This window comes from Sarcophilus harrisii, chromosome 1 (genome assembly GCF_902635505.1).
Source record: "Sarcophilus harrisii chromosome 1, mSarHar1.11, whole genome shotgun sequence".
In the NCBI taxonomy this organism is placed as follows: Eukaryota; Metazoa; Chordata; class Mammalia; order Dasyuromorphia; family Dasyuridae; genus Sarcophilus; species Sarcophilus harrisii.
The window spans coordinates 184544714-184570424 of record NC_045426.1 but is presented as its reverse complement, the minus strand read 5'-3'; the positions used below and the strand labels follow the sequence as shown (position 1 = coordinate 184570424).

Here is a 25711-nt window from a genome sequence, read left to right as displayed (position 1 = left end):
TAAAAACCTCAGTATAAAGCCCTGGGAGATGGAAGATCATCCAGCTTTGTTATTTGGCTTCTAAATACAAAATCACCTAATGTTAGAACTGGAACCTTAGAAATCACTTACCACAAGGATTTTATTTGCTATATATAAACTTTAAGTCTTAAAGAGTTTAAGTAACTTACGGTTGATCAAAGAACTGAATTTAAAAGCTTTTAACTCCTGATCCAGTGCCTATTTCACTAAAATCCCCTTCTCTATCCCCATCCTACCCCTTAAACCCAATTTTCTTTCTTGCTTTGCTATCTAGGACCAGACTCCCAGAGGAAGCCACTTTCAGAGAGATGATAAAGGAAATTTTTCCAGTAACTGAAAGGCGACTTGGGTCTCTAAAAAACCTTCACTTCTAATTCCTACTGGATTTTAGGCTACACATAAAGGAAGGAATACCTTAATAGGAGTAGAAAGGAAAGTAGTATTTATAAAAAATTCAGTTTTTAAAAGCTTAAATACATTTAATTAAAATTTTACAAAAAGCTCTTATTCAATGTTTTTATATGCATATAATATATATAATTCAGAAATATAGCTTAGTAGCATCATGCTAAGAGATGACATTCAGCTTAATTTTCTCATTTAACAAATTTCTGACAAAAATATTACCATATGGATGGTCACTGGCTTTGATGGTGATATCTGTTGTTTCCTTTTCAACATCTATGCTTGCTCCACTAGTAGGAGTTGAACCTATTTTCCCATCTCCAGTAACTGCAGATACCAGTGTCACTCGAAAATATTCATTCAGTTCTGGGATATCATCATCAATGACATAGAGATTCAAGACCTAGAATTATAAAAAGTCAGAGATGTTAGATTAGGAAATATGGCTATTATTCCTCAAAGAAAAAGTAGTATCCTTTAATCTGCACTTAATTTTTTTTAGTTATTTATAATCATGACTCATTTCTATCCCAAAATGTTTGTATTCAACTTTTAAATATGTGTACAATCCTAGTCTCCTAATTAAATTCCACAAAAAATTGCATGGGACAAAGTATAATCTGTCCCCAAATGTTAGGTTGTTCAGAATATGTTACCAAACTAAGTGCCACTAGGTATCTTAGTGGAAGAAAATAGGATTTAGATTCAGGACTGAATGCAAATCTTATAGATCCATAATAGCCATGTGACCCCTAAACAAGTCAGTTAATTCATATCTGCCTCAGTTTCCTCAACTATAAAACAGAGATAATAACAGTACCTCCCTCATAGGAATGTTGTAAGCATCATTTGAGATAATAGTTTTTGGGAAGCACTTTGCAAACCTAAAAATCACTATGTAAATTCTAACATCTGCAAAAGTTTTCTTATAAACAAACTTATAAAGAATGAGAGTAGGTCTAAAAAGGGAAATGAACATGAAGACTCTAAACCAGTGGTTCTCAAAATCTGGTCCAGAGCATTTTGGGAATCTCTGAAATCTTTTCAGAGAGTCTACAAATTCATAATTGGTTTTTATTTTTAATGTGATCAATATCTATAACTATAAACCTATAAACCACATAAACAAAAACTCTTTGGACATACTCTCAATCATTTTTAATACGATAAAGATATTGAGAACAAAAGTTTGAGGACCACTGCAGTCTAAACCAAGACAAGTTCTAGTTTCTGATGGAATATCAGAGAGCCTGCAATAGATCACAATAGCAGGCATGTAACATCTTAACAGAACTGGACTGAAACCTTTTGACAGAGAAAACTCCTCTTAAAACTACAAACTGTTTTGAAATTTTGATGTTAATTCTGAATATACATTTATAGATATTTCAGTCCTCTGCAATTTACTATTATGCAAATTAATTATATAAATATAAATGATAATATAAAATTGTATTGTTTAAAGTATGGGTAAGCCCTGTCACCTTCTCTAAGTAGTTTTCTTAAAGTTTTAACTTATTGCTTCCTGTAATTCTCAATGTATACATATTTATGAATCTAAGGATTGCTAGACAGGATTTAGGATTAGAAAGAACCATGGGTGTGGCTAATGTGAAACTGAACTATCCTGGATTATAAAAGTATGTTGTGAGATTTTTTTAAAATGTGCTTATTAATAGGGGGATGATTGAGGGTAGTGAGGGTGACAAATTAACTTTAAGGGGGTGATTAATACATTTATTATTCCAAAATAATAATTAACCCTGTGTTATCTGCATGAAATAAAGTATTTAATTTGGGTTTAGGATTTACTTCTTTCAATGTTCCATCTGTTAATTCTGAACTATAACTTTCAAACTTGGTTTTCTTATCTGTAAAGTAGATATCATAATATATGTCATGCTTACCTTATGGAATGATTATGAAAATGAAATGACATGCTTTGAAAACCTTTAATTTGCAATGTAGTAAAGTTCAGCTGTTTTTATTATTATATTAGTTAATTTTCCCTGGAAGAATTTAATTATATTTCTTGTACATTACTCATTGTTCAATATGTTGCTTTGTATCTAGTCCAAATTTGTTCTTTTACCAATGAAAATTCTATGAACTATTTTAACTATAGACATGTTCTCTTTATTTTGAATACATTTTTTTAGCTCCTAATCTTTTGATAAAGGTTTAGGAAAGAGTTGGAGCCTACATGTAATTCTGGACATTAGCTTTGTCAACAATAACTAGTATTCAATGAATATCTATTACAATAATCTATTATTATTCACTTAAGATTAGTATAACATAAAAATGACCATCACTTTAGAGTTGGGTAATAACTTCTAGTGGTTGTGATGGTAGAGCTAAGTAGCCAAATAGAATAATATCAAAAGTTTGAAAAAATAGAAGAAAAATTGAATAGAAATAGAAGAAAACATAAGGTGTTTGATATAAAAATACTAAAAGCTGTGAAAACTGATATAAAAACAATAAAAATTGTACAAAAACTCTCTCCTTGATCTTAGTTTCAAGGTAGTTGTTTTTTATATCAGACACCTTACATTTTCTTCTATTTTTTCAAACTTTTGATATTATTCTACTAACTTTTATTTCCTCATGAATTGGCTTTTGTTTGATCTTTGCTGGTTTTAAAGGAACCCATTTCTTGGATAAAACTTAGCTCTTTCTTTTCTAAATTCTACCCTTCTTCCAATTTCCAATTTCCTCTGAAGATATTTCATTAAAAAAAAAAAAATCTTGTGCTTCATATCTTCTGGATATTCAATTGTGGGAAATCCATGTGTTTTTTTTTTTTTTTTTTTTTGAGTCTTTTTGCAATATAGATTAATTCTCTTCTTTTGGGGGAGGGGATAGAATCTCTAGAACTACATTAATTTTTTAAAGCTGGTTAGTGTTTCCTTTGGCATTTTATTTCCCAAAATTAGTGCTTAGGGCCGGGATCAGATTCTATCCTCCTGCTGTACTTCGAGAACAATGGTCAGTCCTATTTGGGCTCTCCTTGGATTTCCCTATGTTCCTGTGCTGAGATCAACCACCTGGGATTAGGACTCCCAACCTTGGATCTTTAATGTTCAGGTTGCTAAATCCTCAATGACTTCTATAATGTCTTGGTGTCAATAGCTAAGGATAGAGGAGTGGCTGGGACTAGAGTTTTTGCATCTGAGTACTGTTGCACTATGCTGGTTAGAGTGTACTGTCCAGAGTTTTAAGGTCTCCATCCTGAGACTTTCCGACCACCCTAGGCTTTTCTGAGAGGGGGTGGAGACATTTTCAATGTCTCTGGCACAGAAGTTTACAGGCCATATGTGCCTCTGCTGGGAAGCAGTGGGCTTGTTTGCCTGTGCCTAAAAGGGCTTTGATGATAGCTCTCTCCTACTGCTCTATTGCCCATGGGCTTCTGGGCTGGGTTTTCTAAGTAGTTTTGTGGTAGAAAAAGGTCACTCTTCAAAGATTTTGCTCTAAAGGAGGCTTTTATTGCATTAGTTTGCTTGAAAAAAAATTTTTCCCAACTTAATAGCTGACAGTGTTCACTACTGCTGAAATAATATAACTACATAAATTCCCATCTTGTCTATATCTCCATTACTTCCCATTTTAAGAAGGGAAAAAAAATCTAAAAAATAGAAATATAATATTAACAAATATGATATTTAGAAATAATTCTTCAAAAGATTAGAACATTGAATGGGATATTCTAAACATGGAAAGTTACTTTTAAACAAAAAAAGGATGATAATATTGAAAAGTTTTTAATTAATAGTATCAGATTATAAATATATTTTCTATTTTCAATTCATGAATGTCAGAAATGAAATTTTACAAAAAGAGAAACAGCTGTGTACCCAACAATAAAATATCTTTGAAAGCCATATGACATGTAATTGTACTGGTACTCAATATGTTTTAAAGTTCGCAAAGTTTTTTTTACATATGCTGGGTCATTTGGTTTGAATAAAAAGAAATGAGAAATAATAGGCCCAAATAAATTTCATAGCCTACCTTCTCTTTCATATGAAAGTCCAAAAGGGACTATCTGGGGTTTTTTTTTGTTCCTATTGTCTCCCCACAAACAAAAACATGAACATCAACAAAGCCATGCATTTTTTAAATCAGTCAAATTGTTAAATTCTTAAACATCTTTCAAAGGTCTGAAATGATAATCTCTGGAATTACATTAAAGAATACATATACCAGAAAATTAATCCCAGGAGTTAAAACACACACACACACACACAAATAATTAACATTAATAAAAGAAGGTACCTCTGATCTCTGCCAAGGAAGGAATGTGATAGTTCCACTGGCATTAGCAAAATCATCAATGATGTAATTAATGCCAGTGGAATCTATCTGGGAGATGGTGTAAAAAACATGCACGTAATCCAGAGCTCCCCGGGTTCTCTCAATGACACAGGAAATGGTAGACCCTTCTTCTGCTATCTGAAATTAAATGAAAATTATTTTTAGGTAAAGACTGATCCTAATCACTCAGTAAAGGAAATTCCATTTAAGAAAATCAGGAAATTATCATAAAATCTTCACTCTTATTGAAAATCATCAACTTTCTGCTCCTATTTGGAAAATGGTATATAGATACACATATTTAGTGATAGAAATGGTGTACTTAGGATAGAATCCTATTTTTTACAGACATTTTACAAGATGATTCATATGATAATTTATATAGATTCATGTATATCAACCCATAGTGAAGTTTTTTTAATGAAACTTACGATCTCATCATTGTAAGGAGTTCTTAAATTAGGAATTGCCTCTTCCAATACATACCAGCATCTTAAATAGTTTATGTTTTGAGAAAAGAGAGTGGTCTGAGGATATTATGTGCCTAAGGTCACATAGAAAGTATCCATCAAAGATAGGGCTTTAATTCAAATCTTAAAGATTTCAAGGACAATAGTTTAATCAGTAAGTTTCAGTACCTCTCAACCTTAGTAAATGCTAATATTATACAATACTAGCTAACATTTATAATGTGCTTACATAGTACTAAGTGCTATGTCATTATTTTGTCATATGATCCTCACCACAACCCTGGAAGGTAAAAGTTACTATCATCCTTATTTTATAGATGAAGAAATTGAGAAAAACAGAAGTTAAATGATTTTGCCACAACCACACTATTTGAACTTGGATTTTCTTGACTCCAGCGCAGCACTATATCTACTGCATTGCCAAGCTGCTTATTTAGAATATCTAGGGAAGAAGATAACAGGAAGAAAATCATAAATATCTGGATGCTAATAGAAACTATGATCTCTAGATAGTATTGCTATAATATCTAGATTTTGGTATAAATCAGTTAATATTTTTTAAAATTAATTTTATTGTCTTATATAGTCTTTCATTAGGTTATTATTTAACTTTTCAAGTATTTCTGCCTTATAAAAGATGAAGCAGCATAAGGACAATACTTGATTTTCCTCTGTGTCTTTTATACTCTCTAGGACAAAATCTTGTTTATAGTAAGCACTAAATAAATATTTAACCACCCTCCATTTAAACTATAACTTAAGATTTCTTATATTTTAAACCTATTACTTTGGTTTGAATAGCTGAAATGCATAAGCCTCATTTTGAACAATTTTAGAAATTGATTTAAATTTTAGATATGCACCATTATAAATCAATAAAATCGAATTAATTTGGTTAATTCAACATGGACTCTATTCTGTTCTACAAAATAATTAAATTAGAAAGCTGAACAACTGTTTTATAAACAGCAGGTTAATTGGTTCCACCAATTTTGGTCTAAAAAAAAAAATTGTAAAAAGAGTCAAGAGATTCTGAAATCTAATCCTCAAGTGCCAAACTTCACATGAAAATATTCATCAACAGAAAGAAGAGTTAATCAATCAGGTAAGAAGAGGAAATGAGTGAAATTCATTTACTCTACTTAAAATACATTCTATCTTTTACTCTAAATACCTTAAATTTACTTAATTTTCATATTTTTGAATGAAGAGAGAGATATAATGGCCTTGATTCAGAAAGATTTGTGTTCAAGTCTTAAATCTGATACAAAATGCCTGTTTGACCCTGAAAAAGTCACAATGTTCCAATGCTGGATGCAACTTTCTCTAAAACTTAACAGAACACCTGTCAATCTACATTGGTAGACAGAGTTTGTTCTTACTTCACTACACATATCTTGAAAAAATAAAACACCAAATGCACCTCATACATTTTTTTCTTCCCTCTATCTCCAGAACAGAGAAAAGAAGAATAGAACCCAATTACCATCCTTTCTACTCAGACCTATTCCCCTGGGGCTAATCCACTATGCTCTGCTTCTACAATTGTCCCAACCTACTCTAAGTCAAAAAAACAATCTAAAAGTAAGTTTTCCTATAGTACTCCCAAGACTCCCAGCACAAGGTCACTCTAGGTAGTATTCACATACTAAAATGCTATGAGTAGGAATTAATGGAGACAGAAAATGATGTTGGTCAAAAGATAATACCATAGGGGAGCCTGGGATATTCTGAATTATACACATTTTTATGAAATACCTTTCTGAATAAAGGAATATGTTGCCTTAAACCTTGTGAAGTCATCATACATATTACAAAAGTCAGTAGTTCTGTGAATTTAAATCCTATTATATAAAAAATGTTTTATAATCCATTTTTCAGGTACATTTCTCATTAAACAAACAAAAGAGGCAACAATTCATATATGATTCATGAGCTCTGATACTTTTCAATACCAAAGGCACATAATATAGGAACAAAAATAATAGTATACATTTCTGTAGCACTTTAAGGGTTACTAAGCATATTTCTTTTCTCTGAAGTATATAATATGGATATTGGCCTTGTTCTACAGATAAGAAAACTGAGGCTTAGAGTAATTGAATGACTTGTGTCCATGGTCTCCTGGATAATAAGTGTCAGAGGAGGGATTTGAACCCATTTACTGACTGAAGCAAAGATCCTTTTTTATTTTTTATTTTTAACCTGTTATACCAAAGAGCTAAAAGGGAATGAAAATGAAATTATAAGCATACATAGAACAGCTGTGAAATTTTTCTTTGGCACAATAATAAGCAAGTTCCTTAAGGGCCAGAGACCATATCACTTTTATATTTGTATCTCCAATTCTTTTCACAATGCCTTGCACAGAGTAGACACTAAATGATGGTTGATTGATTGACAGATACAAGAAGTAGATTTATTTCTGTCATTTTCACGTGGTAAAAATTTTTCTTACCCACAGTTTATTATTGAAAGATTTTAATAAAAGCTTAAAACCATCATTGAAAAACAATTTACAGGTTCATTCACACATATATTGTAAATTGTATTTGATAAAGATATATATGTATATATACATTTTAAATAAAAATTTAAAATAGAAAATGAAATATTAAACTTTCCACTCCATTTTAGGTTATAATTTAGTTTTAAAACATGGTACAAATGACCATTTCAGTATTTGACATAAAGGAATATGTACCCAAGAGTTTAGAAATACAGTAGAAACAGAACTTCACCTCAAGTCAAAGCATCTGGGTTCAAGTCTTTACTCAGCTATTTATTATTATCCATGGGAACATCCTATTCCAGGCCCCAGTGTCTTCAACTGTAAAATGAAGCTACCAAACAAAACTATATCTAACATTTCTTTCAACAACAATCACCAGGGATAGAAAAGGAAGGATGAACATGGGTAAAAATTATTAGAATCCTTTTTTTTCTAAAAAAAAATTAACTATTCTTATCACTGAATAATCTTTCCTTGCTGAAATAGATGAATGCTAAAGAATTAGCATATCCCATGAATTTTTAATTTAGTTTCATGCTTGGGTGATGGTCTATGAAATCAGATTGTATCAATAGCATTTATAAAGAAAAGAATCTATTAACATAACATATGGTAGGTACTTAAAAGCAATTACACTTCAAGCTGAAATAAAGTTCTCATTCTTATAAGAATATTCTCAAAATGTATCTTTAAAACTTTGTTATAGTAATTTATTTTTTGAAATCATAAATTTCCATACTTCAATTCTTGAGACCAGTATCACTAAAAAGACTGAAAATGATACAATGAGCAATAAATCTTATTCACTTACAGGCATTCAAATACACAGTTGTACTTCAGTAAAATAAGTATATTAAAATAGAAAGTTTTAGGTTCTGAAATATAACAGAGAAAAATAGAGTAGAGTAGAAAATGGCAACAGGATTAAAGGCCTTTCAGCCAAATAGCCAATTAACTGGAAGGAACCAGAGAGCGGTTAGAAAGGGACCTTAAAATGCAGGGAGGTTTTTTTATTGTTCAGCTGTTTTTGCCATGTTTGACTCCTTACAACTCCATTTGGGGTTTTCTAGATGAAGATACAGGAGTGTTTTGCCATTTCCTTCTCCAGCTCATTTTAGAGATGATGAAACTGAGGCAAACAGGATTGAGTGGTATATCCAAGGGTCACATAATCAGTGTTTGAGGCCACATTTGAATTCAGGTCTTTCAGACTCCAGGACTGCTATGGGAATTTAAAAATCACAAAAGAATTTCCACACACTTGTGCATATGCATTATATCAAAGCAGAATGGACTAATATTCAAAATAATGCAATTGTTTTACAAAAAATATTTTATTTTTAACTTAGACTAACTGACTGATTAAGTTATGTCAAATGACTATAAAAGAAAGTTTATAAACACAAGTCATCATGGTGAGATGACAAGTGCGAGATGATTAGATCTAAGGTGGGGAGGACACATTTTCAGTAAACTACCATTCCTCACATTGATAAAACTGTAGTCTCTTTAAAAAAAAAAAAACTACAAGACCAGCATTGTTTTTTCTGTGAATAGGAGACAAAAATATCATCACGTGACATAAGGTTACATGCTTTTAGATAAGAAAGAAAGGAGTTGCTAATCCTTTTCTTAAGATTTACAGGGATGAGAATTCCACAAATTCCTCTTGTACAGTAATCCAGTGCCAGCATTCAATTTCTTTTTTTTCCATAGCTAAGAATCAGAATGAAAGGACTACCAAGGACCATAAAGAGTATCTGGCTCATCTCGGGGAGTGGGGGGAGGGGGGGGGAAGAGGAGAAAAATTGGAACAAAAGGTTTGGCAATTGTCAGTGCTGTAAAATTACCCATGCATATAACTTGTAAATAAAAAGCTATAATAATAATAATAATAATAAAAAGTATCTGGCTCAACTCCCATATTTTGCATAGAAGGCAGCTGAGGCCAAAAAGATTAAAGGAGTCCAACATTGGGTTATTAGTTGGCAAAAGATCCAGGCCTAGATTTAGTTCCTCATACTCCTGCATTTCATCCTGCATACTCCTGCTCTTGCCACTATCCTACAGTGACTCATGTCGACAAAGAGCTGACCACAGAATCATGGACACAGAACTAGAAGGGACCTTGGAGATCTTCTAGTCCGGCCTGTTCACTTTACAGATGGTAAAACTGAGTCCCAAAGAGTTCAGTGACTTTCCCCAAAGTCAGTGAGATAGTAAGTGTGAGGGTCGGGGTTTAACACTGGTCATTGTACTGCAGATCCAGGGCTCTTTCTACTGTACTGTAGTTTTCTTCTTGCTGTATATGACAGGTACAACTATATAAATCTTGCAATACATGAAATAAACTTACTCCACTTTTGTCTTATGTAAAAACTGTCAACAAATTAATAACGTCATTAATATGGGTATAATGACCTACCTAAATGGGGAAGTATGGCTAGTTATAGGCAATAATGTTGGGTTTTTGTTTTTTGGTTTTTTTTTGCAAGGTTATGAATTAAGTAGCTTGCTCAGGATGTCTGAGGTCATGTTTTAACTCAAGTTTTCTTATCTCCAGGGCTGTGCTCTATCTGTTGCATCACCTAGCTGCCCCAATAATGCCTTTTTACTCAAAAAGCTGTATGGACCTAGTCAAGTTCAAATGGCCATTTAGGCCAAAGGCAGATGCTGAGCTATTTCTACCTTCAGCTAAATAAAGTCAAGTTTTTATATCTACTTTGAAAACTGCTGATTTTTAAAGCAAAAAAAAAAAAGTTCTCAGACACAGCTGGTTTTTTTGTTGTTTATTTGTTTAACTGTTTATTCCTACTAAGGCTATATGGTTCTTTGAACTTTATTTGTGTTAGTCTATATATAAATAGTTAAGACCATGACGTAAGTTTAGGATTGCTTTCATAATACCTAGTCCCAAGAAGCCCTGCTATTTATTTCCTGTATAGCTGAACACATCACAGCTTTGCCAAGATTCAATTTGTAAAATGGGGATAACTAAATCAGTCTTTTCTACCTCACAGAGCTTTGATAAGGATTAACTAAAAAGGTACATGAAAGTATTCTCACACCTTTAAAATGCCAGTCAGTCCAAAAAAAGGGTACCATTACTAGAGATTTCTTTCTATATGCCCATCAGACTCACTAGTAATATATTGATCCAAATTCAGACCAAAAGTCCGTACCACACTTTATCCAAAAAATGAGAAGTCTCCAGAGTACCCATTATTCTTTTTTTTAAGTACCCATTATTCTGCAGAAGCCATTGTTACTCAGAGTGACAAACTAGGTATTATCTATGACTCCTCACTTTCTATTATCCTGCATATCCAATCTGTTGTCAAGGACTGTCCAAGATCTTATCTTGTTAAGATCCTGCAAAGCCTCCTCTAGTATTCCCACTACTATTGGACAGGCCCTTATCATCTCATATCAGGACTATTGCAATAAACTACTTTCTGCATCAAATCTACTTCAATACCTATCCTCAGCTGTCAAAGTCACCTTCTAAAGTTCAGGACTGACAACATCACCATCCTACTCAATAAACTCCAGTGCTGTCATCACACACACACACCCCTCTTTCCAGTCTTCTTACACTTTATATCCTAAACCCAAACCCCACATATTATTCAATCCAAACAGGATAATCCATCCTTGGGTTCTGGGAATTTTTTCTGATGGTTCCCAATACTTAAAATTCTCTTACTCCTCATCTCTGTCTCCTGACTTCTCTGGCTTCCTCCAAAATCCTGCTAAAGGATTCTACAGGAAACGATTCTAATCCTGCTTCATTCTATTGCCTTTGTTCTGTTGATGATCTCTACCCTATGGACAGCTTATTTGTACATAGTTGTGTGCATGTTGTCTCCCCCACTAGATCATCAGTTCCTTGAGAACAAGGACTGTCTTCTTCCCTTTCTTTGGATCTCCAGTACTTAACATAGCGTATGACACATAGTAGGTGTTTAATAAGTATTCACTGACATTGATGCATTGTTGGTGGAGTTGTGAACGAATCCAACCATTCTGGAGAGTAGTTTGGAACTATGCTCAAAAAGTTATCAAACTGTGCATACCCTTTGATCCAGCAGTGTTACTACTGGGCTTATATCCCAAAGAGATTATAAAGAAGGGAAAGGGACCTGTATGTCCACGAATGTTTGTGGCAGCCCTCTTTGTAGTGGCTAGAAACTGGAAACTGAATGGATGCCCATTAGTTGGAGAATGGCTGAATAAATTGTGGTATATGAATATTATGGAATATTATTGTTCTGTAAGAAATGACCAACAGGATGATTTCAGAAAGGCCTGGAGAGACTTACACGAACTGATGCTGAGTGAAATGAGCAGGACCAGGAGTTCATTATATACTTCAACAACAATACTATATGATGACCAGTTCTGATGGACCTGGCCATCCCCAGCAACGAGATCAACCAAATCATTTCCAATGGAGCAGTAATGAACTGAACCAACTACGCCCAGAGAAAGAACTCTGGGAGATGACTAAAAACCATTACATTGAATTCCCAATCCTTATATTTATGCCCATTTGCATTTTTTATTTCCTTCACAGGCTAATTGTACAATATTTCAGAGTCTGATTCTTTTTGTACAGCAAAATAACGGTTTGGTCATGTAAACTTATTGTGTATCTAATTTATATTTTAATAAATTTAACATCTACTGGTCATCCTGCCATCTGGGGGAGGGGGTGGGGGGTAAGAAGTGAAAAATTGGAACAAGAGGTTTGGCAATTGTTAATGCTGTAAAGTTACCCATGCATATAACCTGTAAATAAAAGGCTATTAAATAAAAAAAATAAGTATTCACTGATTGACTAAAATTGTAATTCTATACTTTATGCATCATGGAGATTTCTTACTACCTTTTCTTATAAATAGATTAGGAAGGCCAGTGTACATTGTATAATGATACTTGTTCCTCCATTTGCAGTAGAAGGGTATATTATCTATAAAATTAAAAATCCCATTTTGTCTTTTAATCTTCATTATTTTATCTTTTAAATATATAATTCAAGGAAACATGCTAGAATCAAATTGCTAAGGCAAAGTTAAAACTCTCCTTAGGTCTTTGGCGTTCACCCACAGGCCTTTGTTGTCACATATAACACCTGTGAGGCCGTTTCAAAGACTCTCATGTTTCTGAACAGGAAACCAACAAGATTACAGTGAAGCCCTTTAGACACAGAAAGGACAGATAAGAAGAGCAGCAAAGGGCCCTGTAAATTCACACTAACCAAAGAGGCTGATAAGAAAGGCATTATTACTGGTACAGAAGCTTGTTGGCTAACCCTTGAGTAAGTAGTTTTATCTGAAAACTCTTGGATAAATATTGATGTTTTATATTCATTTGGCCTCTATTAGCAATAAATGCAATAAATAAATATCATCCCATTTTACATCAACTCTCAACACAATTATATATCATTTATTCTTATAAGATCCCACAGTCAGTAGAAATTAAGTGGTATCTTGAAGGTGATTTCATTCAGTAAAATTCACTAATTCTCAAGCCTGATTCTAAAGCACTAATTGTTTAATAATGTGCATATAATAATTCATACTTAGGTTGTGTAGCGTAATGGATAAAGTTGAGTCAGAGAGGCCTGAATTCAAATCCCATATCCAAAACAAATCTGACATAATAAGATTGCATGACTCTGGGCAAACCATTAACCTTTCCATACCCTAGTAAGGCCAATTAGTCAGTCAACTGACATTTTTAAGCATTTACTATGTACATTTACTATGTACCAGCCAGGCACTATGCTAAGTAGTAGGGATACAAAGAAAGTCAAAAGTTTCTTCTCTCAAGGAGTTCTAAGTCTAATGGGAAACAGTACGCAAACCACTATGTATAAACAAGATACAGAGCAGATAACTTGTAGAGATAACTTGTAACAGAGGGGAGACATTGCATTCAGAAGAGCAGGAAAGACTTGTCACAGAAAGTGGGACTTTGGAGAGACTTGAAGGAAGTTGGGGAAAGCAGGGGTAGGGCAGAAAAAAAAGTGAATGAGGGGCAAGCATAGTGGAAAATCAGTGATGCTTGCAGTAGGGACATGGAGCATTTCAGGCAAGAAAGCAGTATCACTGGATCATAAGTACATAAGGGGAAGAGAGCATGCAAAGTGTAAGGAGCCCAAAAAAGTAAATAAGAAATGGAAGGTTTTAAAAGCCAAACAGAGATTAAGATTAATGTGGCAATATGTACTGGTAAAAGAAGTTACTTTTTGGGGGATTTCTACATCTGTGAAATCACAAGTCTAGTACTAAAAAACCATACCAAAATAAACAAAGCAAAAAACCAAGTCATCTAATTGGCTCTTAAGTTTCTCTCTTAAAAAAAAAAAAAAAAAAAAAAAAAAAAAAAAAAAAGCAAGATACCTTTAATGTGAGAGAAATTCTATTTATTATTAGCTGAAAGAAATCTCAAGTGCATTCATAATTAGTCATGATCACTGCCAAGGAATATTCCAAGTTTGCTATCTTACCTCTGGTATGCAGGTTCCTGTAAAGCCAAACAATCCATTTGCATTGTCACTTTTTTGTATTATTAATCTTGCTGTGATATTTTCTTGAGAAATACAAGCTCCACCACGTACAGAAACTAGCTTAAGTATAAATAATTCTTCTCCTTCTTCTTCATTGTCGTCTTTTGCTGAAACAATGAATGATTTATTGGTTTCTCCTTGTCTGTACTCTAGGTACCCAGAAATAGGGTGCAAATCATTCTTTGCTGGAGTGGCATGAAGTTCATAGATTTCTTCTGAGGTCAATTTTCGCTCATACAACCTTACATCTTGCATCAATCCTGTAAACCTGTCATTACCATTCATCCCTGCACCAACTCTCATTATCCCGGGACCTGAAATTAGAAATCAGTGTTAACATTTAATTGAAAATAGGAATATAATGTAATACAACCAATTATATCAATAGATTCTTAAATCACAAGAAGGATTTATGAAATGGAAACATTGTACTAAAAGATAACATGATATAAGCCATATGTTTTACATAGCCATAACTGGTGTATTAACTAAATTTCTTCAATACTTCAGGGTTCTGTAAAGGATGTAATATGTACTGATTAAAGATGATCAGATTAGGTTTTTTAAAACTATATTAAGACAAATATATTATTTTTCTATGAAAGAATGAACTTCAAAAGTGTGAACTGTGTTGGATTCAGAATCAGAACCTAAGATTTTAAGGTAAAGGCAGGGACCACTCTTAATCTTTATGTTTTTTTCAATTAAAAAGCCATATTTATGAGTGGAAAATAATTTTAAATAAAATTATTAAAAATGTGGGGAAAATAGAATCAAATATTTTTCAATAACATTTCTTAAATATTTTCTCAATTATTATTTTTAATCAACATATAGAAGGAATTAATAGGTAAAAGATAGATATGCCTCATGACAAATTTCAAAAAAAATAATTTTGTGCAACAAAGGTAGATAGGAGTAAGGGGCTGAATTTCTGGATGTCCTGGATGAGAACATACTCTTTATTAAAGCAGATGGCCATCTTCTCTATAACTTTGAGTACTGAGTGTTGTCTAGACAACAAGAAATTAAATGACCTGTCCAGGATCATGCATCCAGTAAATGTCAGAAAGAAAACATGGATCTAGGTCTTCTTAGCTTGTGCTTTCCCATTTTGAGCTACAGAAAGCAATATAATTCATGTAAAAAGAAAAACAACAGACTCAGAAAATATTTATTTCAAATATAACACTCATAAATAATTTCATAACTAAATAATATATGGAACTGTTAAAAAGTCACAGTGCTAATTCCCAATCTGATATGAAAAATTTTCAAAGGAAGAAACATTATTAATTAATTTTAAAAATATTCAACCACAGTAATCATCAAAGAGATACAAATTAAAACAACTTTGAGGTACCAATTCACATTCATCAAATGAGGAAATAATAAAAGCAATAATCTCTGGAGGAGGAAGTGAGGCTGACTTTGCTCAGCTCTGCCTCACTCAAATCCAATTCACATGTAAGTTAAGATATCACACTCATGATATCATTAAGATATTTTCAAGAATGAAGAATAAACAACAATAATAACAGTAATAATAAATATAAATAATAGTAAATAAATTAGTAAGTAAATAATAAAATAAAATAGTCAATAAAAAATAATAAAAATAAAAAGTAAAAAATTATAATAAATAATAAGAGTTTTTTTCTAATGCTTATATGGTGCTTCTAGGTTCCAAGTACTTAGCACAGAAACTACACTAAGTAATTTACAAATATTATCTCATTTAATCCTCATAATAACCCTGGAGCATAGAAACTATTATGACCCTAATTTTACAGATGAATGAAATTGCGGCAAATAGAGGTTATGTGACCTGCTCAAGATCACACAGTTAGTTAGTAAATGTCATTTGCTAGGTAACACCTAGGATAAAGTGCTAAAATTGGCATCAGCAAGACCTGAATTGAAAAATCCCTATTTAAGCACTTATTAGCAATATATGACCCTGAATAAGTCAACTAACCGTACTCAGCCTCACCCTTCTCCTCTGTAAAATAGAGATTATGGTTCAACTAAACTATGTTTATACTAGGAAACTTCTGAGGTGAATTTCCAAACATAAAATTTCCCAACAGTAGTATTTTTATAAACCATTACTAAGTTTTCTCCTTTTAAGTAGTTTCAATAATCTGGAATTTATAAATACAACCTGTCCACAGTAATGACTGTGGAATAAGAAAATAAATACCATTTTGTCAGTGGAATATGAGATTGGCAAGAAATTCCATAATTCCCATTCAGTTAATTGATCTGGCTCTAAAATGACCCTGGACAAGTCACTTAACCCTGTTGCCTCAGTTTCCTCATCTATAATACAAGTCCCATTCATTTTCCTATGGCATTTGAGAAGGAAAAAACCATTATCAATTCATCAAATAGCTAGCCTTAGTGAACAATCTTGCAAGAAAATTTAGTTGTGTCCCTTTTATTTCCTTCTTTCCTAGTTCTATGGAGGTTATCCTATACTAACCTATACCCTAGCATGGAGGTTATCCTATACTAACCTTTTTGGAGATATAAATGTATAAGCTATGACTCCTTTCATTATTAAATTTTATTTGAAGAGACAGGGCATATATCAAATATATAAACATATACATATTTGCATGTATACACATATATCCCTAACAAGACTTCTTTCAATAATTTAATGATCTCTAATTTCATTGTTGCAATAAATGATCCTTTAAAGCTGTATTGCCCCCCAAAATTTATAACCAGAGAACCAATCTAATGAGCCACCTCTCTAAATTTATCAAGGCTCCTCTTGGCTAAAAGATAAAACATAATCAGGACTTGACCTTTTCTAATTTGATAAAAATATCAAGAATGGCTAAGATTTATATTGGAAAAAACTACTTCTCTTTACCCCTCATTGCCACAATGAGGCACCAGAAGAAAGTTCAATGGTATATGGAAAAACTCTCTCTCTACTAATGTAGGTTAGCACCTGCTCTGCAAAGTCAGTCTTAGAATTTAATTGGGGGCACTAAGAGATTGAATGATTTGTCCAAGGTCATACAACTAGTACGCATCAAGGACAGGATTTGAACCTTTCTTTACTCTTGAGACTAGTAGCTCTCCTGCATAACACTTGTCTGTTGAAAAAGGTTTATTTGAATGACTAAATAACAATAAAAGGTGATAAATTTTGCTGACCCAAAGAGTAGTAAATATACTTTCCTGTACTCTTCTTTGCATTTCATTTGTGATTTAATTTGTGTAGCCAATATCCAAAGAAGGCAGTCTTTTAACTGATGCAAATCCCAACCCTGTCTACAATTTATGTCTTAGAATTTCCTAGGACAGTCAGAAATTAAGTAACTTGCCTGTAGCCACAAAATGTTAAAGATGGGATTCACATCCAAGTCTGCCTCCAAGGCTGGTTCCCCTAACCACTATAACACCCAAACTTTACCCTGCAGGTGGAAGCATTTAATAAACATTTGTTGAGATGGATTGAACAGAACCTAAAGAATTTCAAGGGATAAAAGTTCAGTTAAGGCTGCAATGCTTCATTTTGGAGACCATAATTGAACAATGACACAGATAACTTTAGAAAACATTTGACAACAGAGAAATATTTTTATTTTTTGGTGTTGGGATAATTTTAAATGCTATTGTATTGGTGTTGTTTGGGAGACAGTTTTGCTGTTTTGTTTTGCTTTTTGCGGATTTACTTTGCTGAGTATCTTTGGTTAGGGAGATACCAAACTGTATTCACATCATCTGAATGTTTGCAAGAGATGGGGAAGACCACAATTATTCAAGCTGATAACAGTGTAAGATATGCCTTAAAAGAGTTAAAATTTGCTCGAAAAAAATCCATATATAGATTTATTGCTTTACAAATTCAAATTCAAAAAATTCCAGAATCAACCACAATGATAAACTCTCACTAAAAGCTCACGCTGGACATTTTAAGTTATAATGGAGCTGACAAAGATTCTGAGTGAGTCACTTTTTCAAGTTTCCATGACACTTTCTTCATTAATTCAAGGTTCCATCTACATCTTTATCAATGGGGGCATTTCCTCTAAGTGCAGACCACAAGCCTCTACCAAGGCACACCAAGGGCATCAGGAAACTTTACATATTCTAAACAGGTATATATTGAATACTTCAATATCAAAAATGAGGGGAAAAATCAATTATGATCATATGAAGAACATGCTGAGAAAGACTTTAATCTCAATATATTTATCTATGTTTATTGTTCAAAATATTAAATATATATATACATATATATGTACAAATATGTATCTATCCATCCTATCTGTAAATTTATCAGAGAGGTCATAATAAATGGAGAACAAAGCACCAGCGTAAAAAAGACCTGAGTTCAAGTTCCCTCCAACACATATTGGTTGTATGACCCTGGACAAGTCACTAAACCCTGCTTGCCTCAGATTCCTCATCTGTAAAATGAACTAAAAAAGGAAATGGCAAAGCACTCTAGCATCTTTGCTAAAAGAACCTCAAATGGGGTCAAGAAGAATTAGACAAAGGAATGAAAATGACTAAAGAACAACATAAAGGAAAAAATGAGCTACTTTTTGCCTTCAAAGAATTTACACCAAGGGTCCTCAAACTACGGCCCATGGGCCAGATGTGGCACCTGAGGATGATTATCCCCCTCACCCAGGGCTATGAAGTTTATTTATTTAAAGGCCCACAAAACAAAGTTTTTGTTTTTACTATAGTCCGGCTCTCCAACAGTCTGAGGGACAGTGTTACACCATATTGAGGAAAACAACACACACACACACACACACACACACACACACACACCCATTCAGTCACCTAAGACGTGCATGATTCTTCAAGATCCCACTTGGGGTTTTCTTACAAAGATACTGGAGTAGACTGCCATTTCCTCCTCCAGCTTATTTTACAGATGACAAAACTGAGACAAAGGGGATGAAGTAATTTGCCCAGGGTCACACATCCAGTTGATGTCTAAGGCAGATTTGAACTCAGAAAGATGAGCCTTTCTAACTCTATACACTGTACCACCTAACTGTCCCCATATGCATACACAAATATATAAAATACCTAATATTTATATAGCACCTAACATATGCCGGGTACTGTGTTAAATATGTTTAAATACTATTTTATTTGATCATCACAACCATGGGAGATAGGTTTTATTGTTATTCCCATTTTTATAATCAAGGAATCTAAAGCAAATGAAAGTTAAATGACTTGTCCAGGGTCACACAGCTGGTAAATGTCTGAGGATGCATCTGAACTCAGGTCTTAATGACACTGTGTGTATGTATGTGTGAGTGTGTGTATATGTATATATAAGCATACACCCATTCCCTTGTTCCTTCCTTATTTTCCTCCCTCCTATTCTCCTCTTTTTCCCCTTTCCTTCCCTTCCTTCCCTCCTTTCTCTCTTTTTTTTCCCCTGGCTGTACCTCCTTCCTCTTATATATGGAGACTATACAAAATAAATATAAAGTAATTTGATACCTAAGAGCATTAGCAATTAGGGGGATCAAAAAGAACTTCATGTAAAGTGTGGTACTTGAGTTTAGCTTTAAAGGAAATGGGGTTCTAAAGGAGAGGTTTGGGATGGAAAACATCCAAACATAAAGAACAGTCAGTGAAAAGCTACTGAGAAAGATGAAGTGTCCTGTGTTAGGTATAAGGAGAAGGCTGCTTTGGAGAGATCACAGACTGTGCAAAAAGGAGTAATATGGAGTCTATAAAATTTAGGACCAAATTGTTAAGGAGTTTAAAATCCAAATCGAGTTTGTACTTAATCCTAAATTCTTTATTGCCTAGGGAACCACCATAGTTTACTGAATGGGAAGTGATATTGCTGAACCTGGACCTTAAAAAATCACTTCAACAGCAAACTATGTGGAAGATGAAAAAAGAAATGAAGCAGTCATTGATTAAGGGGCTTTTGCAACAGTTCAGGCAAAAAGATGCTATGGGTTTGAGCTCAGATTGCAATTATATGAATGAAAAGAGAGAATTCATTGACGCAACAAATACTGTAGAGATAGCAATAAAAAAATGAGGCATCTAATTAAATATGTATTGATAGAAAATGAAGAATAGGGATTTACAATGAGTTTGTGAACCTAGGTACCTAGAAGGAAGCTAGTAACTTTGACATAAATAGGGAATTAAAGGAGAAAAGTAGATTTGGAAAGAAAGATCATGAGTCTTGCTTTAGACACATAATTTGGAAGAAATGTAGAACATTCACATAGAAATAATCAAGCATCACTAAGTGATGACTAGACCAGAGCTCAAGAAAGAGACTAGGATTGGTGACTTAGATTTGGGGGTTATCTGAATAAAAATAATATTTAAAAAAAACTATAGGATCTGATGATATTACCAACTGAGAATATATAGACATAAATATTCCACAAAACAGAAACACTTAATTCAATGTAAACACACATGCCTCTTCAAAGTAGCCCATAAAGTTCAGCTACATGAATATTTATCCATATTCAATAGTTTTTCCTATTTTCCTGCAATTTAAAAAAATGATTCAATTTAAACTAAACACTTGCTTTTCCTAATACTTCCAGCTCAGAATAATTCTAAATCTAATAAATTGGCTGTAAAGACTTCACTCACCATCAGCTATTGCTTCACCTTTCAAGCTCTTCAATCCTCGGGGCATTGGATTTCCATCAAGGTAGAATTCAATTATGCTATCATCCAGGATAATCAGAAGATGAAGCCAAATGTTTTCTTCCAAGTATTTCACAGCTGTTGTTTTGGCAACATAAGTAACATTGGAACCCAGAGTAGTGTAATGAAGCATAAGTGTTACAGAAGAAGAATTTGTTTGAATTTTTACACCATAGTACATAGTTCCATTGCCATTATCCTTTTCTACTATAAATCCATTTGTATTAGCATTAGGGATCACCCAAGCTGAAAATGTAAAGTTGACAATTGTGTTATTTCTTGTGGGATGATATTTTGAACTAATAGTTCCAAATGCATCTTCCATTCCACTGAAGTATAGAGCATCTGTTCCACTGTGATGGCGTCTCCTATGTGGCTGTGATTGCACAGAGTTAGGAAAAAATCCAATCAATAAAATATCTATCATTGGAGGTAATCCATCAATGAACTCACTGGACAGTATTTCCCAGCCAACTCGTACATTTCCAAAGGTCCCTTGTTGTCTCAAAATAGTGAAGTTGGTAATATAGGACATATCATCTTCTGAAAGGACATCTTCTGCTACTTCCCGTTCCTGGCAATCTGGATCCAAGACAAAAACTCCAAAGGGATCATCATTGTATGGAATCATCACTGTGACATGTAGATTGGTTTCTGCTAATTGCCCACCAGGACCTGGGAATCCACCTGTGTTTTGAGAATACAAAATGATTAAGATCACAGAATCTGAAATCCATATATTCTACACCTGGAAGACTTTGAGTTTATTTAAAAGAATAATTTTAACAAGTTAACAACAAACACATATTTGACCTATGTTAGAAAGGCCTATAAAAGAAATGCCACAGAAAGGGAAAAACAAAAAAAAAATGTCAAATAAAAAAGAAATTAGGAATTTCTTTGTGAATTTCCAAAAGACAATGGAAAGGGCAAATTGAGAGAGAGTAGCAAAGTAGAATGGGATGAGCCATGAGCTGAATCTCTACTTTCTTTCCCTATTCTCTACTCAGATGATCACCACTGTAATTTAGCCCCATTATCAACTAGATTCTTACAGTAGTCTCCTCATTAGACTTCCAATTTCTAGTCTCTCCTGCTTTCTGTCTTCCATGAGAATATAAAAATAATCTTTCTAAACAGCAGGTGTGATGATGTCATTTTCCCTGCTCAAGAAACTCTAGGATTTAAAGTCTAGTCACTAGAATTGGCTACCTATAGTCTCTCACATAAAACACAGCTTAGTTTTCATCTCAGCTTAGCTTTTCATCCAGACTATTATCCCATTTATTTTTCTGGGATAACTGCAAGACACTGCCCTTCACTTACTCTAATGATAGCCTCTGACAAGTCTGGTATCCCTGAAGAAAATACTTAATTTCATGATTTCATGCCTTTGTACATGTTATTTTTCATGTTTGAAATGCAATCCTGCTTTACCTCCATCTCTTAGAATCCCTATCTTCCTTTAAAAGGAACAAAAAAAGTCTTACACTTTAGGTTCAAAATATAGGGATAAAAATAAGGTGTCATATGAATATGGAAAAATGTTTAGAAGAATTGTACATTTAAATTATATTGGACTGCTTACTATCTAGGGAAGGGTGGAGGAAGGAAGGAGAAAAATTTGGAACACAAGATTTTGCAAAAACATGTATTTAGAAAAATAAAAGTTATTATAAAAGCTAAAAAAAACTTTTAAAAAGAATTCTATATATTTAACCTATGTCACATTGTTTGTTGTCTTTGGGAGGAGGGAAGGAATAAGACAGGGAGAAAAATTTGGAATATAAGGTTTTACAAAGTTGAGTGTTAAAAACTATCTTTGTTTATATTTGGAAGAATAAAATGCTATTTTAAAAATAAGGCCTTACACATGAACTTCATAAACACAAAATGAGGGATGCACAGTTAGAAGTTTGTCTGAAAAAGATATGGGGACTTTAATGGATATCCAGCTGTAATTCTTAGGAAAGAAAGCATAATGATGGTAATCTACACTAATGGAAGAAATAACCATCCATATATTTAAGTAATACTGAAAATTATTTTTAAGTTCATTGCTTTGTCTTTAAGAAATTTTGCAATTTGGACAGAACCATAGAACACCATTATTTAGCTAATCTCTAGTCTTCACAATCTTGTTATGTTTAACCCTAACTCGGATCCCTCCACCCTCATATCCAATCAATTGTCAATTCTATCTTTTCAACATTTTTCATATACATCTGTTACTCTCTATTCCCACTAGCACAACACTGACATAGTTCTTTGTAACCCAGTGCCTGGACTACTGTCATAACTCCAAACAAAAAGATATCTTTGCCTTCACTATCTCCTTCCATTATTTATTCCATCATAATTTTTCTTATGTCACTTTTCTTCTCGAGTCTTCAAGTTCTACAATGAGTAAAATACAAATTCCTTCTTGCCTAGCATTCAAAAAATCCCGTACAATCAGATGTCACCCACTTTTCCAGCCTTATCTCATATAATATTGTGGAAACATATTCTAGAACCAAATAAATTGAACAATTCAGCATCTAAGAATGCTCTGAGCTGCTCATTCTTAATACATTTGCTCCTACTGTCCCATTGTCCACAATGTCCTCACTCCATGTATCTATTAAATTCCTATTCATCTTTTTGATGCTATCTTTTCCATTAAGCTGGTCCTGATCCTTTTGATCAGTAATATAATTCCCCCCCTTTATACATCACATAACACTCTTATTTTTAAACTTGAATTCAAACCCTACCTCTTACTCTTATTGGTTGAATGATCATCAGGAAGTTATTTAGCCTTCTCTAAGTTTGTATCCTCATTGAAAAATGGAGGCATACATCTAGGGGAGGAGGTGGAGGGAAGGAGGAGAAAAGTTGGAACAGAAGTTTTTGCAAGGGTCAATGTTAAAAAATTACCCATGCATATGTCTTGTCAATAAAAAGCTATAATAAAAAAAAGAAAAATGGGGGCATATACTTCCTGTAAATATATCAAATTAGATCATCCATGTAAAACATTTTATAAATCATAAAGCCCCCAAAAATATAGATGTTGTTGTAGAATATTATCATATGTATTTTTGTATTAGTTCCCTAGTAAGAATATATATTCATGGAGGATAGGAACACAGATTATACAAGATGGCACTAAATTGTGCTCTATACACAGTAGACACTTGTTTTTTTTCCTATAACTCCCATCTTTGCTATATGTGAAGATTTGAAAGTGTTCTATATGTGATCCCAAAATCAAAATAACTTCTAAGTTGAGATTAAATTAATGATAGTGTTTTCCTCCATATAGATACCTTTTATATAAAGATTCCCTCCATTTGAGATTACATTCTACTTATGCTGTTTATATCTTGTAATTGTATAATTTTTCAACATATTATCTTACCCATTCGAATTTGAGTTTCTTGAAGAAAATGACTATATTTTTATTTTTACTTTCACTCCCAGTGCTTAGTACAATACTTGGCATATATTATGACATATGCTTGTTGATGATGATGATGGTGGTGATAACAAGATGATCCCCCTTGGAACTCCTATAGTTCCTTGCTTTTCATGTTCCTAATGTATATCATTGTATATTTTATTTATCTGCATCCTATACCTGCTTGACTACAAATTCCTGAAAAATACAATCCTTGTCTTATCTAAAGTTTCTATCTCTCTCAGTACCAACAACAGTGATACTCACTCTCTCTCTCCCCTCTCCCCTCTCCCTTTTCCCCCACCCCTCTCTCTCTCTCTCTCTCTCTCTCTCTCTCTCTCTCTCTCACACACACACACACACACACACACACACACAATATTCTCAACATCAAGAACAAAATCTAATTTTTCAATTGATATCTGTTTAAGTATAAGCCATTACAAGCTGGTGTTAATAGTAAGAAAATCTAGAAAAAAGTCATACCTGAAATGTTCATAAGTCTTAGAATATAAAATTCATTGAACTCAGGAATTTTATCTGGAATAGCATGGAGAATTATTGGTTTAGATACTTCTCCATCCATGAACATAACCACCCCTGAAGTTTCATAGAATTCTTGTCCATTCGGTAGAGCAGAACCATTTTCAAACAGCTGCCACATCAATGAAACATTGCCAAAGTGACCTCTGTGCCTCAAAATCCTGTGGAATTAATCATACTAAATAAGATTCATTTGTAATTGGTTTATAAGTAATGGATCATAAATTGAATAAGAAAACCAGACGCAGATTTCCCCTGTAATTTCCAAATAGACATTTTTCTATTTTCCTACTCACTATATATCTTTCAGAATTTTCCAGCCAACCATGAAAAAGGTTAACCTAATTTGCTAAAGGCATGTCAAGTCATGTCATGTCATGCAAAAACAGCAGGATAGCTAAGGTAAAATATCTTAGCTTTATGTCATAAAATAAAACATTTTTACTAGTCATCATACTCAAAAACTTGAATGGCAGCAAAGTCTGAGACTGAGCAAAACATACATATTTTAGATTTTTTAAAATGTCAAAAGGAGAATAGAAATAGAATTATTGCTTACTTACCAAAATTCATTGGTTTTTCCTTCTTCTACTGCTTTGTCTACAGGATCCAAAGAAAAAATACCATTGGGATCATCATTAGCTTCGATAATAACAGTTGCTATCCCATATTTATATACCACTGTGTCACCTAGTTTAAAATACAAAAAGGAAGAGTTTCAGGTAACTCTATCAGAAGTT

The 25711-nt window shown here is 33.2% G+C and overlaps 1 protein-coding gene across 1 annotated transcript in view; it reads right to left on the bottom strand.

Moving 5' to 3' along the window:
• ADGRV1 (adhesion G protein-coupled receptor V1) overlaps window positions 1-25711 on the bottom strand; it is a 668591-nt gene that overhangs the window by 581148 nt on the left and 61732 nt on the right. Inside the window, exons 18-23 of the mRNA XM_031938764.1 lie at window positions 25535-25661; window positions 24915-25132; window positions 20930-21673; window positions 14243-14616; window positions 4705-4881; window positions 649-829 (exon numbers count right to left, since the gene is read on the bottom strand). Of these exons, the coding sequence (XP_031794624.1) occupies window positions 649-829; window positions 4705-4881; window positions 14243-14616; window positions 20930-21673; window positions 24915-25132; window positions 25535-25661 (1821 nt within the window). The remainder of the gene's footprint in view (window positions 1-648; window positions 830-4704; window positions 4882-14242; window positions 14617-20929; window positions 21674-24914; window positions 25133-25534; window positions 25662-25711) is intronic.